At 42.5% G+C, this 18,568-nt stretch overlaps 1 protein-coding gene across 2 annotated transcripts in view; it reads right to left on the bottom strand.

Moving 5' to 3' along the window:
- The window catches only part of CDH13 (cadherin 13), a 977,229-nt gene that overhangs the window by 330,918 nt on the left and 627,743 nt on the right, over nucleotides 1–18,568 (bottom strand). For both annotated transcript variants that reach the window (XM_012648205.1, XM_012648204.1), the window contains exon 5: nucleotides 12,089–12,233. In XM_012648205.1, coding sequence (XP_012503659.1) covers nucleotides 12,089–12,233 — 145 coding nt within the window. The remainder of the gene's footprint in view (nucleotides 1–12,088; nucleotides 12,234–18,568) is intronic.

Raw genomic sequence — 18,568 nt, 5'->3', positions numbered from 1 at the left:
ATTTTTTTAATCTAATAAAAATGTCTAATGACAAAGAGACCTCGGAATGCTTTCTGGAAAGAACTCTAAGATAATGGAGGAGACAAAGACCATTTCTGTCCCAATAAAGACTCAATTTTCTGATTACTATACTAAAACTGGTGTCATGAAATGCATACAGAGGAGTAAGTGAGTTTGAATGTCTTAAGTAGCATACATAGCACAGTGGTCTAAAAGCATGGCTCATAGACGAATTGTCTGGGCTGTAATTCTTACTGGCTGAGTGACACTGGATATGCCAGTTGTCATTAGATTTGGCCAGACATACAGAGAATCCAACATAGCAGTGAGTTAAATAAGACATAAGTTCATTATTGTCTTATGTAAAATAATTCTGGAGAGAGGCAGTCTGGGGCCAGCAAGGCATTCCACCGGCAAAAGAACTGATCCTCTTTCTATCTTTAATTCTACCTTGCTAGCACATGGTTTTACCCTTGAAGCCACTTCACAGAGCAAGGTGGCTGCTTGAATTCTAGCCAGGCTATTTCCATTCCAAACAGCAAAACAAAATAGGTAGTAGTAGGAGGAGACAAGGACACTGTTTCCTACTGAGTTGGCTACTTTCAGAATCCATCCCAGAAGTTTAACACGACACTCCTATGTATCTTCATCACATGGTCACATCTAGCTGCAAGGGAGTCTGAGCAATACAGTTTTTATACGGACACACTGTTACTATAGTATGTTGCAGCCTGTTACTAAAGGATAGCAGGATGGATAATGAGGAAATGGTTTCTACTCTGCTGGACAAGTTGTTTTCTAACTTCATTCAGATTGAATTTCATCAATGGACACATGGAGATGATCACAGCATCTACCTCCTAGGACTGCTGCTGTGACTCAGTGAGGTAATGCACAGAAAGCCCTCAGCAAAGGGCCTGGCAACAGCTCCCACTCACAGTGCTCACTGTTAAAATCAGCTACATGCTAATTGATCCTGCTTAGGAGTAGGTTCCTATAGCTCACCACAAAGAGGTACAAACCAAGGCCTACAATTTGTAACATTTCTCCTCCAGATTTTAGATTTGGGCTTCATAATTAAAACTCTTTATTTTCCCCATTTAGGGTAGAGTTTCTCAATCTTGGCACTATTGACATTTTGGGTTAAATAAATGTTTGTTGTGGGGGCTGTCCTGTGCCTTGTGAGATGTCCAGCAGCAGCCCTGGCCTCTACCCACTAGATGCCACTTGCGGTCTCCCCTTCCCCAGTGTGGCAACCAAAAGTGTCTCCTGGGGGCAAAATCATTCCAGTTTGAACCTCTGTTCATGGTGTCTAAAATCATATAACACGACTCTGTTGGCAGCAGTAGTCTCTTCGGTTGCCTCAGTTTCAGTTGCACGGGTCCACATTTCAAATGAAACCACAGCAAACATTGTTTCCAAAATTATTGAAATTGCACCCAAACATTTTTGAATGATGCATCACAGACGGAACCTAATTAATTTCATGTGTGTGTGTATACATGCATAGACATATGTGTTACTGTTCAAGTCATCACCTCTAGCCCTGGCTTATGACTTTAACCTCCTCAGCCAAAGAAAGGGTAAAATTCTAGAAGTGAGAAGGGAAGTAGAGGAGCAGACGGCAAAGCAGCTCATGGAGTGTGGTTCTGATGGGCCAAGGGAACAGGCCCGTGTGGTTCTCCATCATTCTGAAAAGAGAGTCCTTTCCTCAGGGAACAGAGCTCAAGTGCAGAAACGCGAGCCCTCCTGCCACCACCAAGAGGAAGGCATCCACGTTAGCCGCCTGCTACAAGTCAGAAGCAGAGAAGATAAAGACAGCTAGAGACTATGAAGAAAAGTAGAAAACCAGAGCAAGAAAGAAAACATGAAGATTTCCTAAGCCAAACTTTTGAGAAATCTTTGATAAGAGCCAGTCTTCTGAATAATAAAATAGCTTTGGGTACTACACTTGGTTTTTAAAATATGAATCCATAATTATCGCAAGAAAGTTGTAAGTCTATTCAAATTTTTCTTTGATACAGGAAAACTCAATTCATGACCTATATTTTATAAAACATATACTTGAAAGGGATTTTATATGCCCTCTTTCCATTGAACTTAGCATACTGAATCTCCTCCATTTGCTTAAGAAGGGAGGTAGTGCTATACATAAATTACTCAGGGCTTTAGAAATATCTATTATCTGTGTATATACATATTAAGGTGAAGTGATTCAAAGGTATTTGTATAGATAAATGGAAGTTGCAGCTCTAGACTGTTCTCAGAAGGGACGGTAGTCTTGGAGCAACAGTGCTGCAGTAAAAGCTGCTTTATCAAGCTCTCTGCTGATTGTAAGTCTTTTCTGACATTTGTAGACTGTCTTGAAGGATGGACGGCACAGCGGCTTTATGAATCTTCGAGAGTTCTCCTTGAGCATCTCCCAAACTACCGCTAGGGGGAGAATCTGGCTCTGTTTGAGAAGGTCACCAGCAGTAAGGATGGGCTAGGTGGCGTTACCTGAGAAGCTAGGCTGCTATGGAATGACTGAAGAAGGTTGGTGTTGTGTTGTTCTCTTTCTCCGTCTCTCTCCTTCCTTCCCTCTCTCCCATCTATACACACGCACACATACACACAAATATACACAAACACACACATACGTATACACAAAAGTATACACATAACACACGGACACATACGTGGGTAAGGAAATGCTCTCGAGACTAAGGGTGGCAGCTTTGGATTACTTGTATCATCACCATGGGTGAAAAGGTTAAAGGACAGTGGATTTTGTGGATGGGGAGGAAGTGAAAGCACAGGAAATTAGAGTCATACAGCTCTGAGTTTATCCAAGCTTCATCATCAACTAGCTGTGTGACCTTGGGGAAGTAACTTAACCTCCCTGTGTGTCTGTTTTCTCAATTGTAAGACCCTTGTAAGGATTACACCAAAGGTCAGTATAGAACCTAGACCAGTATCCAGTACATAATAGTGCTAGAAAATATACTGGTGATCACCACTGCTTTATGACCCTGGGACAGGCATCATCTCTGTCCCTCAACCCTAGTGAGAAGCTCCCAGTAGCCTGCTGGCCTCCTGTGCGGCGGTGACCACAGTGCCCTGGATGTATGCGTTGGTTGACCTCCCCTTTGGTCTGCACTCTCTGTGGGGTTGGGGTCCATGTCTGTTTCGTATCCCTCCCCCCACCATCCTCACTAAACAGCAGCATATCTGCTACATGGCAGCCACTCTAGAGATATCTGTTGAAGGAATGAATAAATTGCCAATAAAGACAATATTTATTTAATAATTGAATAAAAAGGGGAGTTTATAGTGATTCCTGCTTTCTGCCATCTGGGGCCATTTATTCATTCAATGGAATTTATTGGGTGGCGACCGTGTGACCAGAACTCTGCTAACTGTTGGAAATTGAGGGATGAAAAGAAATGATCTGGTCTCCCCGGCCTAAAGCTTATGACCGAGAAAGAAAACTGAAGGTAGAATCCAATTCATACTTGAGGGAAATTTATAAACCTATTAAAGTTTACAGTGTTACTGTAATTCCACATAGAGCGCATCAGTTACAATAAGCTAGTGTCATAAAATGAGTCGATATTTAGGATTCCCCCATTTGTCATGGGATTGCCACAAAAATCGTATGTGACCTCTTCCTTCAGTCCCCATTGTTGCCACCCTGGTCCGGGCCATGGTCCTCTTGAGCCTGGGACGTTGAGATAGCCCTCGTTGCTCTACTTCCATTTTCTACTGCATAGCACATGCCATTTTTAACAGTAAAATCAGATCTAACTGCTTTGCTGCTTAAAACCACCCATGGGCTTCCTACTAAATTTCAAATGCGATCAGAACTTACAGGGCTCTGAACCAAGGGTCTGAAAACTTTTTTTTTTTCCTCAAAGGATTAGGTAGTACATATTTTTGGCTTTGTGGGATATATAGTCCCTGTTCCAACTCCCCAATTCTGCCAGCATAGTGTGAAAGCAGCCATCCTCAGTGTGTAAATGAATGAGCATGTCTGTATTCCAATAAAATTTTATTTAAAAAAACAGGCAGTGGGATAGATTTGGCCCATCACCCATAGTTTGTTGACTTGTGCTCGATATGATCTTGCTTTCGCCTGTCTCTCTGAACTCACCTGGTACTACTCTTACATTCTCCAGCTAAGCTGGCCTCGTCTCTGTCTCCCCCTCCTGTCATTCCTGCCTCCACCCCTGCACTTGTGGTGCCTCTGCCTGGATGTCCTCCATCGATACCTTTACCTGGTGGGCTCCTGTATTCTCACTGGGCTCAGCTTAAACATCACCTCTTTTGAGAGGCTTTCCTTGACTCCTTAGCATTCTATCACATCACCTTGTTTTATTGTAGCCAAAAGACTTAAATTATCTTGTTTATTCACTTTGTTGTTAATTATCTTTCTCCTTCCAGGAAAATGTAAAAGTCCTAAATGGTCTTGGTCATGCTATATCCTCAGCACCTAGGCTATTATCTGGCTGATAGACACTACGCAATAAATATTTGTTGAATGAATTTGCAGAATGAAATGGTTGCAAGGAATTAATTTGAAATAGGGTTGCCCTGAAATTATAACTGTTTAATGCCATGTGGATCTGCTGCTCTGTTTTACTCAGTTGCTGCACCAAAAATCACTAGACTGCTTAGAGCGACTCCTTAGGTGTCAGGGAGGGCGCCAATGACATTGGTGAACGTGCTCTGTGCTGTGACAACTCGAAGAGTTTTTCACTTTTACTTTGCAGCTGCTCAACCGTCTCCCAGTTTCCATTCTGGCTAAAAATTCCTGTCAGATTTATTTTTTCAAAAGATTGTAGCATGATCACTAAGTTTCTGAAGTTACTGAGTTCCTTTGCTCTACTGCCGCTTTAAACTATTATTTCATTTTAATTAGTTTAATTAGTTTTTTAATTTTAGTTTTTAAATATTTGATGCCACAAATCCTTTTCTCTCCCAAAAGTAAAGTGATGGGAAGATGGCTCCCAGCTTCAGCACCAAACAATTACTGGGCAGGGCTCCCAAGCATCTATTTTTTTTACAAGGAAGTAATCACCGTGAGCCCAGGGGCCACATCTCTCCAGTTCAGCGAGGATACAAAGGTCTAACATGAGCGACAGGAGCACGGAGGACTGGCAGAGGAGGGACAGACACACGGGCTGGCCCAGGAATGAGACTTCCTGGGTAGAGAGGAGAGCGATTCAGGAAGCAAGGTGGTGTTTTTTTTCTTGAATTGATCTCTAGCCGCATAGATGTAGATGGGAATTTAGGGGCAGAAAGGAAAAGCGCTGTTTCCAGTGTTACCTGTATTAAGATAGGACCATATAGTTCTGCTGCTTGGGTACTCTTCTACCAGAACAAAGGGGTCAGGCATTCTCTCCTGTCTCACCAGACCTTTTGGTATCTTGACAACCAAAGTGCACCAGCAGCAGTGGGTTCTAATTTATGCAGTGGTTCCTATCAGAGCAGGGTGGGGTATGAAGGAGGGAGAATCCTGATGGCTATGACAAGGGAGTTGATGGGCTTGGTTCTGAGGCTGTGTGAGACATCACCTGGGGACCTTCAGACATAGTTAGAAGCAACTTGGCAAAGATTCAGTATTGTGAATGACCAGGTAGAGTCAATAGCTAGTAAAGTTCAGGTAACACTTTCATACCATTTATTTCTACATCTTCCCTTTGGGAAGTGGCCTCTGATTGGATTATGCAACTCTTTCATAAAATTTGTTTTATGGTCATCTGCACTGAAGTGATCTGCACCATAATTCAGGTGCTGTCTACTCCAATCTCAGGGGCTCTGTGACATGTTAATGACATCTGTTCCTGGGCATCACTTCTGGGCTGAGACTCCAGTGACGACTGGAGGGAAGGGGCCAAGTGTCACCACCTGCAGTCCTCTGCCTCAAACACAATGCCCAGGGAGGGTTCTACAACAAGGCAGTCCACAATCTCCAAATATGGTTAGTGAAATGAGCACAAAAACTTGCAGATATTGTGTAGAATCCAGAGAAGCAAACAAACAAAAATATACATCAGTATGTTTGTGTGAGAAAAGAAAGACTATTGTATCCCTAATGCATGAACGAGCTTAGCTAAGATACAGAATAAAATCCTCTGATTAGAAGCATCAGCCAGTATGGATCAAAATGTAATAAGGCATATCCTCTGTCCCATCAATCCCACTCATATGAATTTATCCTAAAGAAATTGTCGCACACATGGGAAGAGATGAGTTCTCCCCTGCAGAATTGATTTTAAGTGTAGAAAAGTGAAAACAACTTAAATAGGGGATTGGTTAACTAGATGATGGTAGATCCAGATACCAGCTGTTTAAAACAATGAGGTAGCTTGGTGTTTATCGATTTACAGAAATGGCCATAGACCTGTGGAGTGAAGAGAGCAATTTACAGAAAAGCATGTAGAGTTCCATTTCTGTAAAATTGTGCCCCTGCATCTCTCCGTGTAGAGACGCCCTGGGACCGCGCTCACTGAAATGTCCACTGTGGTTGGCTCTGGACGGCGGGATTGTGGGGGGTGTGTGTGTGGGGGGGAGTTGGTGATTGCATTTTCTTTCACTTAAAAAAAGCTGAATTGCTTTATTTTTAAAAGACATATCTCATTAAGAAAAGAAACAAACAAAATAGCCACTTGCCTGATATTCTAGGGGCACATGGGATTGGTTGGGACAGTTGAGAATGGAGAGACTATGATGCAAAAGTCTGAAAATGCCAGGGAGAGAAAACTTAGCAGTCAGTGAGGTAAGAAGCTGCATCACCGTTACTGCAACAAATAAATAAAGAGGTAACCAGAAAAGGGACTTTACTACCAGGCCAAACCGATAAACTGAAGACTTTTACTGAGCTAGGTGTCACATATCAACTATCAAATATCATGGCCACCTTTATTTAGCTCAAGCTGTTTTGGAAAGCAGCAACTTCCAGCAAAGCTGGGCTCTCAGGACAGCCTTTTATCCCGAAGGCCACTGGCTCGGCTGTTTTTCCTCACATCTGGCATGGTAGGACTTGTTTAAAAATTAAAGTAACTGTGTCTTGAAGAGGAACTCAGGTGGATACCACTAGAGTAAAAATAAAAGACGAAGAAAAGCCTTACTTCCTTACACCCCCCTTCAGAAAGGCCTTCGCACAATAAGACCAGGTTTGTCCCTCCTGGGGTAAGCATCCAGTAGGACCATGTTGCAGCACCTGCCACAATTGTGATTCTTATTTATCTACTGTCTGTCCCCATGCTTGGCTACAAACACCAGGAGGGCATCCGCAGTGTCTGTCCGGTCCACTGCTGTACCTTCAGAGCTCAGAACAGGGCCAGCACAGAGCAGATGCTCAGTAAAAATATTGGATGGAAAAAAATAAAGGGAGCAAGAGAGGAAGGGAGAGGGCATGAGTGGTTAGGTTTTCAGAAGTTAGAAGCTGAGGATGTAACTGCTAATCTCTGCTTGTCTTCAACAGCCTCAAGAAGTATCAGCACATAACCTAAGCCACATGCATCTCTCGTGACTTAGAACATGTTCTTCCAGGTAGACACCACGTTCATCTCGCTCAGCCGTGCAGGCTAGGAACTGGTGCACTCCTCACATGACCCCTCTCCGCTGACATCTCTCAAAGCTGCCCCACCTGTTCAGGCTGGGGAGTGCCATTCAGGGTGGCTAAAAGCACAGAGGAAGAGCACAGTGGGGCCACCCCATGGCCAAGACCTCATGGGTACCAGGTGTTCTCGCTGCTGGATCCCAGGTTGCCCCTGTGCACAGTGGGCTGAAAAGGTCTGGAAATTAAAATGCCCCTGAGGATAGCTCTTAACCCATCATAAGGCTTAGGGGGATAGATAGCCCAGCTACCTGGCCCCATGGCTGGGATAACTCCAACGTGTATATTTGATGTCATTTCCTGAAGGTCCCCCCAAAGCATAAAACTCCAATTTCCCACTTGGGTAGCAGCTCTAATATTGCACCTCAAATTAGTTAACTTCCTTTTCCTGTACAATTTCCGACCTGCTGTCCCTATACCTTTAAGGTAAACCGCATGCCCTAATCCCCATCTTGGGGTCTACTTTGGGGGAGCCTGGTATGCCCTTCATCATGGTCAGCTCTTCTCAAAGGTGCCCAGTGGACTGCTGATGGCGAACCACCATGATTTGGTGCCCCCAAGCTGCTGTGGGGATGAGTGCTCCACAGGAATTTCAAGGGTCCCAGCCCTCCACCCCATACTCAGAGGCCTTGTCATGTTTTAGGCATTCAGAAAACACCAGACTCACACAGATCTGGCTGGCCCCCGTGGAGCAGCCAGAGCCTGGGCTTGGGCCCCATAAATCAATGCCTATGTCTCTGTAAAAGGAACAGCTCATGATCTGCGAAGTTCAAAGACCATTATTTTCTGCTGATCTTCCTTCATCCAAGAATGATTTCCCAAAACAATACCCTGGAGTTTAGTGCTGAGCAGCTGGGAACAGTTTCTTGTCTGCACATACAGATAAATACAGGTGACCTTCCTTTGTGATGGATTGGTCCTGAGGGCATTCGGATACATGGGAACATGAAAATGATGCTCGGTTTGTTGGGAGATGAATTCTCTTTCACACGGATTGTGAGTCTCTTTGCTTTACCTTTGCTAAAGGGTACACTGCTGGAACAAAAATAATAATCTCTGTATTAATACTATAGAGTCATTTTTTGAACATTAATATTGTGTTCTCAGCACTGGGTAAAGCACAATGTATCGTTTAATCTCCACATATCTTTCTCTAAGGTAGGTACTGTTATATTCTGCCCCCACTACGGACAAGGCTGTTGAGGCTTCTAGAAGGTTCAGCTTCTTGTCCAAGGTCTCATCTTGTGAAGGAGCTGAGTCAAGCATAAAACCCAGCTCTGGGCTACATTGTGTGTATAGGACCAGCTACATAATTTGCAGGGCTCAGTACAAAGTGAAAAGGTGGGGCCCTTTGTTCAACAATTATTAAGAGTTTCAAGATGGTAATAGCAGATCATTAACCCAAACACCAGGCACTTATGAGCATGAGGCTTGGTGACTGTCCAGGCCACATCCCACGAAGATGTCCCTGCTTACGTGGGCTCAGAAGAAAGTGATATGAGTGATAACAAAGGCTTCAATATTTGACCCTATTTAACCCTAGATCCTGAGCAAGAGATCCCATTATACTGAAGGTGATTCAGGGGCCTAGTTGTCTGATCAGAAGAGTTAATCATTTTCTGTCGGGACTTAAATCAGGTCATCTGAGAGAACTGCACAAATACTTCCCCACAGCTAGGCCTGCAAATAGTCCATGGAGCAAACCATGGGAGTGGGAGAGGAGATCGGGTGGGCTTCTTGTGGCTCAACCAAGTCCCAGGAACAAATGTGGGCTGATGTGCATGGATGTGGACTAGTCTGATCAGGAAGCCAGAGCAGGTCCGGCTAGAATTTGACCAGAGAATGGAGGCAGATGTGGCAGCATCTTATCAGCAGGACGAGGAACTATTCATCAAGTTTTGAAGCCAGAGGCAAGGACTCCACCAGCCGTGTAACTTTGGGCAAGTTCCCAAACCTCTTTGATGTTTGGTTTTCTCCCCTGTAAGATAAGGATGGTGGCAGCCACCTCTCAGGGTAGGAAGCGGTAGAGTGGATGGATGATGTGGCGACGTAAAGCTCCTAGCACATAGTAAGTGCTCGACTCAATGCCGCGATGGTCCGACGGCTGTTTTCACCATGAAATTGTGGGAAAGTTGAAGGAATACGTGACTTGAAGGTAGATTATATAGGTTAAATCCCAAACACTGTCCTCCATCTCTGAACTGAGAAAAGTCACTGAACGTTTTCCAGAGTCAGTGTCCCCCTCTGTAAAATGGGTGCTGTACAATGTCTACAACACGTGGGATTCTATGAGCCATACTTAAGCAGAGCATTATGGAAATAGGAGAGGCGATCGTTTTCATGGCCAGTGTTTGTTGTTATAACTTTTCATGGTTTCGGTTAGAGAAGGGCTTCTTTCCCAAATTCCCATTGTCCTTTCAAATGCTTCAGGAGCCATCTTGCCTACAACTCTTTTACAGGGTGCTAAGTAATATAAGTAGCTTTTCATCTAAAAGTTTTTTTGCAACATTTCCACATTCTTGACCCCAAATCTGACCAATTCTATTTCAATTCCTGCTCTATAGTCAAACTCAGAGGGTGCTTAAAAACAAAGCAATGAATCAGATCAAATTCTGCATAGCCAGAGGAAGCTACTCCATACAGACATCCCAGTGTTTATCTATTTTTATAGGATGATACCAATCATAAACGGACATTTGAGGTGGTTTGTGTTTTGCAGGAGAAGCATCTAACCCTCACTGAATAGCTTTGTGTTTTAAGAAATTCAATATGCATAAAAGATTCTATTTTTCTTCAAAAGTATGGCATGTATATAAAGCAATAAAACCCAAAATTCTTTCCTAAACTTTAAGGAAGGGCACTGTGGGAGGAAAATTGGACATCATCTCATCATATACACACATAATATACAGAGACATGTGCAGGTCACAGCCGCCTTGACTGTAACCACTGTCATTTACATTTAGAAGACTTTTCTAACCGATCCAAATTCTAGTCACTCGCGTACGGACGGGGCCCGGGTACCACAGATGGAAACCGGGAATGATTTTTCTGTTCTTCTCAAACTCCGGCCTCTTTAATGGCTTTCCCCATCAGTTCCCCTAACTTGTTATGCACATCAGCTTGTTTAAGAAGATTTCTGTAAACATCAAACTCAAATTCCAGGCTCTCTCTCGCTAGAAGCTATCTCTCCATCAAAAGCAGCCTACTGAGCGGAGCCCCGTGGACAGTCAGCCCTGAAGTGACCTGACCTACCTTCACCTGCCCTCTCTTCATCCCTCCAGCCTATTATTACTTCTCTGCCTCCACTGCTCCCCCAAACACCCTCCAGCACGGTGAATTCACTCTCATTTTTGCCGAATGTATTCAAAGTTGGGAAGGGATTGGGTCGCTCCTGCCCTTGAGGGATCTGGTGAAGCGCATGGAGACCCAGCTCCTTGAAGCCGAAGGGAGATTTTAGGCATCTTGCATGCAATTATTCACCTGGGAGTCTGGGAAGGTTACCATGACAATGCTTCCAGAGCCTCCTGTATCTACATGTCATTGATACATCCTATCAAGTCAGTGAAGGGGAAAAGAAAAACCAGTCAAAGCAGTTCTTAGGCTTCCATCTCTCATCTGATATCTGCCGAAGGACTATTTTCCTTATTTGTTTGGGCATAATCTAGATGCAGCAACAGTGTCACTGTTAACACAGTGTTTTATCACTCAAATATATTCTAAAGCTTCAAGTCAAAGTCTAGCCTAATAGGAATTTTTCTATTTCATTCTTCACATTCTCAAGCATTATACTTAGAAGTAACTTCTGCTGCTGGCCACAGAATACTTTAATTAGTATGTACTGGACCAAAGAAGAGAGCTCTAAATTCTAAAAGCTTCCCTGATAGAAGGGTTAAACAGAGGACAAAGATAGCAGGAGCTCTGCCATAACTTTGAGTGATTTCCATAACAGTAGGTACCCGTATTTCCAGAGAGAGAGATAAAATACTTTGCCTTTGGCCCTTTGACAAACTGCTTCTCCGTGCACATCTTCTAAGAAAAGGAAAAGAAAAGTTCTACCTGTTTTACCAAAATAGTTCTTATTGAATGGCAATTATGAAAAGAAATAACTGAGGATTTTGTAGTGGGAACCTTATTCTCATCAAAGCTCCACTCTAACACAAAGTTCAGCCTCGGGCCCTCAAAGGGCCCACGTGTAGATATTCACATGGTGCCCAGCATCAGCTGTGCGTTAGATACTTTGATGGCCATCATCCTTGGAGAATCATCATCAGAGACAATGGAAGATATTTTCATAGGTTGCAACACCCTGATCATGCTCTGTCCTTCAGCCTTCTAACTCTAGATTCTACCCAGGGAAGCGATACGTCCATGTTGATACATGCCAACAAGTTGAACAGCAATGAAACAGTCTCCCAAATCCCCAAAGAACATCATGTGTCACTTTCCAAGCCATTATGCCAATGACAAGCCAACTTGACATACCTGTTGGTGACCCCTCCATGACGTGGCCGACATAGGGGCCTTCCCGAAAGATTGGTCTGTTGTCATTCTGATCAATCACAATGACTTCCAGAGGCACCGGCCCCTCGAGAGTTTTGCCATTGACATCAGTGGTCTCCACAAATAGCTATTTGAGCAAAGAGATTGGGGGAGAAAGAAAGCATTCATTCGTTATGAAAATTGAAATCAGTTTCTCTGGAGAAAGTATTATGTCAGCAATTTTAGGAGCCCTTGGCAATATTCAAACTTTGGTCTCAATGGATAGTCACTGGGACTAGAATAGAAACTAAGCATTCCAGAATAAAAGGCAAAGATTGGTTCACATTAGATCCCCTTTGGGAAATTTATAATTAATTCATCAAATCTGTGAAGAAAGTAAAAAAAAAAACAAAAAACCAAAACACAATTTGCAATCAGCCATAGCTGAGAAAATGTGCTTACATTGTTTGTTTTTCCAATATCATAATGCTTAAAAATAATGTTATGCTAATAAAAATAATTGACTAAGCAGTTATGAACCAAGTACATTAAGAGATAACCAACAGTGTTTATGGTAATGCTTAGGAGAAATTCAGGTCAGGAAGTACTTGTAGAGGGCCTTACCTTAGCGAAAAACAGCATTTGCAGGGGCCTGCATGAGACCTGGGGATGTCTACCCACCAGGTCCTCTATATCTTTATAATCTCAGGGGATTTCACAGTTCTATATGGAACTACCTTCAGATCTCAATGAAGAAGGCACCATACAAAAACAGCTTTACTGTTTGTCCTGGGAACAAAGATTTATGCCATGGCATTTCCAGTGAATCACAGTGACCTTATATTCTCATTTTCTGTGCTTAATTCAGCTTTGATTTAACTCAGTGCTAACAGTAACACTTCTTCTTGGATATAAATGGTGATCTCTGCATAGGAGGTGATAGAATATTTTGGTCAGAAAAGAGCATCTGTATTTGGAATCTCAACACAACTCTTCACTGTCTGTGTGACCTTGAGCAAGACACTCAATATCTCAGTTTCCTCATCTGTAAAATGGGACTAATAACAACACCCCTTATTAGGAATAATAATAATAACCAACAATTATCTGGTGCTTACTTGGGCTCTATACTGCATTAACCTGACCCTTATAAGGACCCTACAAACCATTTCACAGAGGAGGAAATGGAAACAAATATAGGGTAAGTGGGGGATTTGAACTTCGGAAGTCTGCCTCCCGAGCTCACATTTCTAACCACTGAAGCACTTAATTTAAGGCCTGCCACATAATCTATCTCAAGAATGTTAGCTGCTGCTATTGTTGCTACTATTACTCTTATCAATACTATTGTTGAAACTCTCCCAAATTAGGAAAATGAAAGAGAAACACCTTTGTTACCAATCAGTACAGTCATATCCCTCTTGATGGTATGGTAAACTAGTATGATCCTTTTTGAAAGTCGCATGGAAAAATTGAACACAAACCATGCAAGACTTGTATATTTTATTTCATTTAGTTATTAGCACTTCTGATCCCATTTAAGTTGCACTACGTATATGAAAATATCTGCTGCAATGTTATTTCTAATAATAAAATTACACTGGCATCTCCCTAAATGTCCAGTGGAAGGGGACTAGTTAATAAATATTTGAGTCACAACATGTTAGAATACAGCCATTAAATAATTATTAAACCTGCTGATCTACTAGAATATTGAGTGAAAATACACAAAACACTGTGTGTATCATATCTGTGTAACATACAAATATGAACAGAATTTGAAGGCAGCAAGCAAAATGAAACTAAGTATGCATGGGTGGGGGATTTTTTTATTTCATTTTTCTTTAACATTATTTCATTTTTTTCACTATCAAATTCACAGACACACACATGGTTTCTAGGGGCAGATAAAATAATACAAGAAAAAGATTAAGAAAAAAATAAGCGGACAGAGCCTTCAGACATCTACATACAAAGGAGACTTTACAGAGAGTGTACTTTTATGCTTTTAAAAAAAAGCTATTATGAGAATACTGCTAACAAAGGAAATCAATCAAAATGAAGCTTTGAGGACAATTTCATGTAATAACAAAGGTCTAGCTTTTTGTCTTCCCCAAATAGCGAAGGACTTGACTTTAAATCAACCAAGAAACCTATGTCTAAGGATAACAAATCCTAAGTGTCTACAAGACTTGGCCAGTATCATAAGCCACAGGTAGGATAGAGAATCAGAAATCACATTTGCCAAATATACAAAGATGTTGATACTTGGAGGGGAAGATGCCAGCTCTGTCTCTGAAAAAACAGACCCTGAGGAGATACAATTGGTCAGGAGGAATGCAAAATGTTGAGCTGAATCTCCAAAAACCAATTATGCAAATAGACAACCTGATGATATTTTATGTTACAAAACTATTCAGAGTTTGACTCTCAGACTTTTTAGCAGAGAACAGTATAAACAGAAGCCTAGACTTTGGGAATGGTCTCTAAAAATAGCAAACTGCTGTTAAGTGGCATTTTCTCATTTTGAAGTTAATTTAATAAAAATTATTTGAGGACTCACTGCATGTCAGCCATTGTGCTGAACATTGGGTATACAGTGGTTAACAAAACAGACACTCTAGCCTGGATAGACAGGCACTATATGAAATAAATAAAAAAAAATATGAACAAGATGATTTCGGTTAGAGATTAGAGCTATGAAAAACATGAAATAGGTTTCTATACTACAGCTTCACTATCCAAAACTAGTAGCCCCAACCACATGTGGCTATCGAAATTTGAATCTCAGTTCTCCTGTCAAACCAAGCATGTGGCAAGTGCTGAATAACTGCATGTGGCTGGTGTATACCATATCAGACAACACAGATGGAGAACATTTCCATCACTGTAGAGATCCAGCGCTGGGCTGGAGTATGACTGAGAAAATGTGTGTGTGTGTTGGGGGGGCATGCACCTATTTGGGATAAAATGGCTAAGGAAATCTTATTGCCAAGAGAATATTTCAGCTGAGGCTTGAATGACAAGAAAACAGCCATGCAAAAATGCACTGAAAAAGAGCTCTGGATAGCAGGAATACGAGTGGAACTTGAGGTAGGAACAAAATGGTATTAATTTGGGAGCAGGGAATGGTTTAAGATCAAGTTAGAATTAGGGCTCCACTCAACTCCAGTGGAGTAAGTTAAGATTTATTTCCATACAAGATTCTTTGCATAGAAAAATTTGAGCCAGGTGAGGGGTGAAGACTTTTCTGTAAATTGCTGGGAAGGCAGAGATCAGGGAGGGGAAAGTATATCATGCTTGTTCCTATCAGAGGAAACATAGTAGACTGAATAAAACATATAATAGGAAATATTAGTGTTTTACTGAGGTGCATGAAATTTTAAAAAATCTTATTGACAATGTGGATAAAAATGAAGCATGTGCATGCAGAAGCTGTTAGTAAATACAGCCTTATCTACCCAATCAGTTACTATAAAGAAATCTGACATTCCTGTGAGTTTTCATAACTGTTCTCCTATGAAGGTCAGACCCACAATTAGCAAATGCCAAACTTTCTGAAGCGAGACATTTAAATTCCAGCGGGTACCTCTGGTATCAGAAAATAAATGTTCAATGATGTTCTCGCCTTCCTTCTTTCTTCCTAATTGAAATACCCCAAACACACAAATCCTTAGTTTGAAAAGACTGGAACAATGTTTGAATTACATGGTAGATTCAAGTGGCTGTGTTTGGGGCTCCAAAAACAAACAAGCTGGAATGTATTCACAGGGAGGCACTGTGACTCTTGTTCTTTATGTTTTAAGTGAGACGCCACTTAGTAGAAACCTACTGTGAGAAAAGGCAACACACTGGCAGAAGGCAATGGAATAATTGCTCAAAGGAAATGGAAACCACTCAGCCCCTCACTCACTGCCTATTTTTAGACCAGACTTGAGGACCTCTATTCTTAGTTTCAACTGTTGACTTACCTGGGAATGATGAGGTGCAACATATAAAAATGTCTACTGTGGAGCCAGAACTAGAGGGAACACTCAATACATTACAGCTAGAAACAGTTATCCAAGGTTGGAGTGTCTAATAACTTATTCCATTGCAGGCAGCCTGAACGCTGATCAATTATACGTTTGACCAACCTCTGTGTTGTGTGTTCTGGTACCTTTCTACTCAAAGTTCAGTTCTCACTCCAGCAGTGTTGGAGTCCCAAGGGAGCTGGTTAGAAATGCAGACTCTTGGGACCTGCCTAGAGCCTACTGAGGCATTTTAACACCATTTCCAGAAAATTCTGGTACGTATCACCATTTGAGCAATGCTGTACTGGGACACAGGGGTTGGAGATGGAAGTCCAAGGGCCTTGTAGAACTTGAGAATGGCATTCTCAGGTTCAGCAACAGCAAAATAAGCTCCAAACAGGAGGCTGAGGCTGGCCATCTGTTAGGAACTCCATGGTGTGGTGCTTGGACTCATTCATCACCCCCAAGCACACAGACTGGGCAGAGTAGATGTCTGTGGATCTGTCTGGAGAAGCCTTTTCATGTACATGCACACACACACACACACACACACACGCACATGCAGACACACCTACTTATATATATACCACACACAATAAAACAGATGCAGACACATGTATACACACCACACACACACACGTTTCCCATAAACATCAATTTTTCCAATCTTCTTCTAATCTTCAACTGTGCGTGATGAGCACTTAAAAAGCGTATTTTGTCTGATCACATTCTGAGAAGATATCAAATAGAAAACAGGTAGAAGAGAATTGCTTATTAATTGAAAAGTGAAGTGTTGCAGAAAACAAAGTAACATGGAGAGGCCCCAGAGACGGGAAAGTTCACAGAGAATGGTGCATGAGGGTTGGGGGCCCTGTGTCACCTGAGCCTTGGAGTGACTGTCGGATGCCAACACCACGGTGTTATTCTCTCCCATTGAGAAGGAATATCCCTGGGAGGGGTGACTCACTGTGCTTTATCATTAGAGGGGCTATGGATCATCTAGGGGGAACTTGTTAAAAATTTAGATTCTTTAAAAATTTACATTTAATCCAGTACTTGGAGAGATTCTGGTGCTAGTGGTTTCCTGCCCACTCTTTGGAAAGCTTGGCCCATTGCGTGAGGGGGACAGAGAGCCCCCCAGCCTTGGTGGCAGTGACGGAAGAGCAAAGCCCGAGTGGAGGGCTCTAAGCTGTGGAGAGAGCCCTGCACCTTGATTCAGGGGACCTGATAGTGAGTCCTCCCCATGCACTGGATCTGGGCTCTGAGCAAGACACCTGTCTCTCTGTACCTTCATTTCCGTGTTACTAATAAGAGCCTACCATGGTGACCTCGCAGGATCTTTGTGTAGATTAAGTAAAGTAACACATGGAAGTGTCTGATACAAAGCTGGTGCTGAATTTTAATTCAAATATTACTCCACAGTTTTCAAGGAGCTGGCTTTAGCCTTTGCTAGTGAGGATAGAATGATTGTACATTTATAATAATTTAATCAAAATATTCTTAAGTGTCACTATTTGAGGCAAGGATTTTTGATCAACTAGGAAGTGTGACAAATGCAGTTGCATGTTTACCATTTTGCACTAAATGTTGTCCAGAGGGTGGCCCTCTTCCAGGGACCAAGGAAAAAACTCAGAAGTCCTCCTCTTCCTCAAACAAAACCTTCTCTCCTGTCCCAGCCACTCCGTCAACAAGCCCTGCCACATTGCTTGTTCTACTTCCTGAATGCACCATCTTCTCTCCATCCACCCCCGCCCCACCTCCTGAGATGAGCTTCTGTCACCTCTTACCAGGGCCACTGCACAAGGTGCCGAATGCATCTTCCTGCACAGCCACGACTGCCTGCTACGGGGCTTCTAGGTTGTCTTTGTAAACTTTTTATGTATTTATGTCACCCCATCACAGATACCTTTCAATGGTTTTTTATCACTCTGAGGATAAACAGCAAATGCCTTTGCTCTGAAAAGTCTTTCTATGATCTGGCTCCAGCCCACTTTCCAAAGGTCTCTCCATGCTACAAGGCATCCCCCCTTGTTCCTTATTATTCAGCTAAACTAATCTTTTCTCAGTTCTTCCAACACATCATATTCCTTCCCAACAAAGGTGTTTTCATATACGATCCTCCTCCTGAGCATGGGCTTCCTAACTATATCCCCTCGTTGCCTCTGCCCAAATTTCAGACCTTCGGACCTCAGCTCAAATTTCAAGGAGATCCTCCCTTGCCCCTCCAAACTAGCTAAGGTGTCCCTGGCTTATACTCCCATGGCATCAGCACCCTTCCTTTATAACACTTTCCATAGCATTAATCACCTATTTGTACGATAATCCAATTAATGTCTGCCTCTCCGTCTGGCCCCGTGAAGGCAGGGGTGTGCCAAGTGTTCTTTCCTGTTAGCCAATCCTGGAGGCCCAGACCCAATGCCTGGTACATAACAGGCCCCTGATGTGACATGGATTGCATCGAACCCTCATC

This window comes from Propithecus coquereli, unplaced genomic scaffold (assembly GCF_000956105.1).
Source record: "Propithecus coquereli isolate 6110/MARCELLA unplaced genomic scaffold, Pcoq_1.0 Scaffold280, whole genome shotgun sequence".
Lineage (NCBI taxonomy): Eukaryota > Metazoa > Chordata > Mammalia > Primates > Indriidae > Propithecus > Propithecus coquereli.
Note: the sequence above shows the minus strand (reverse complement) of the source record. Positions and strands in the feature narration are given on the sequence as shown.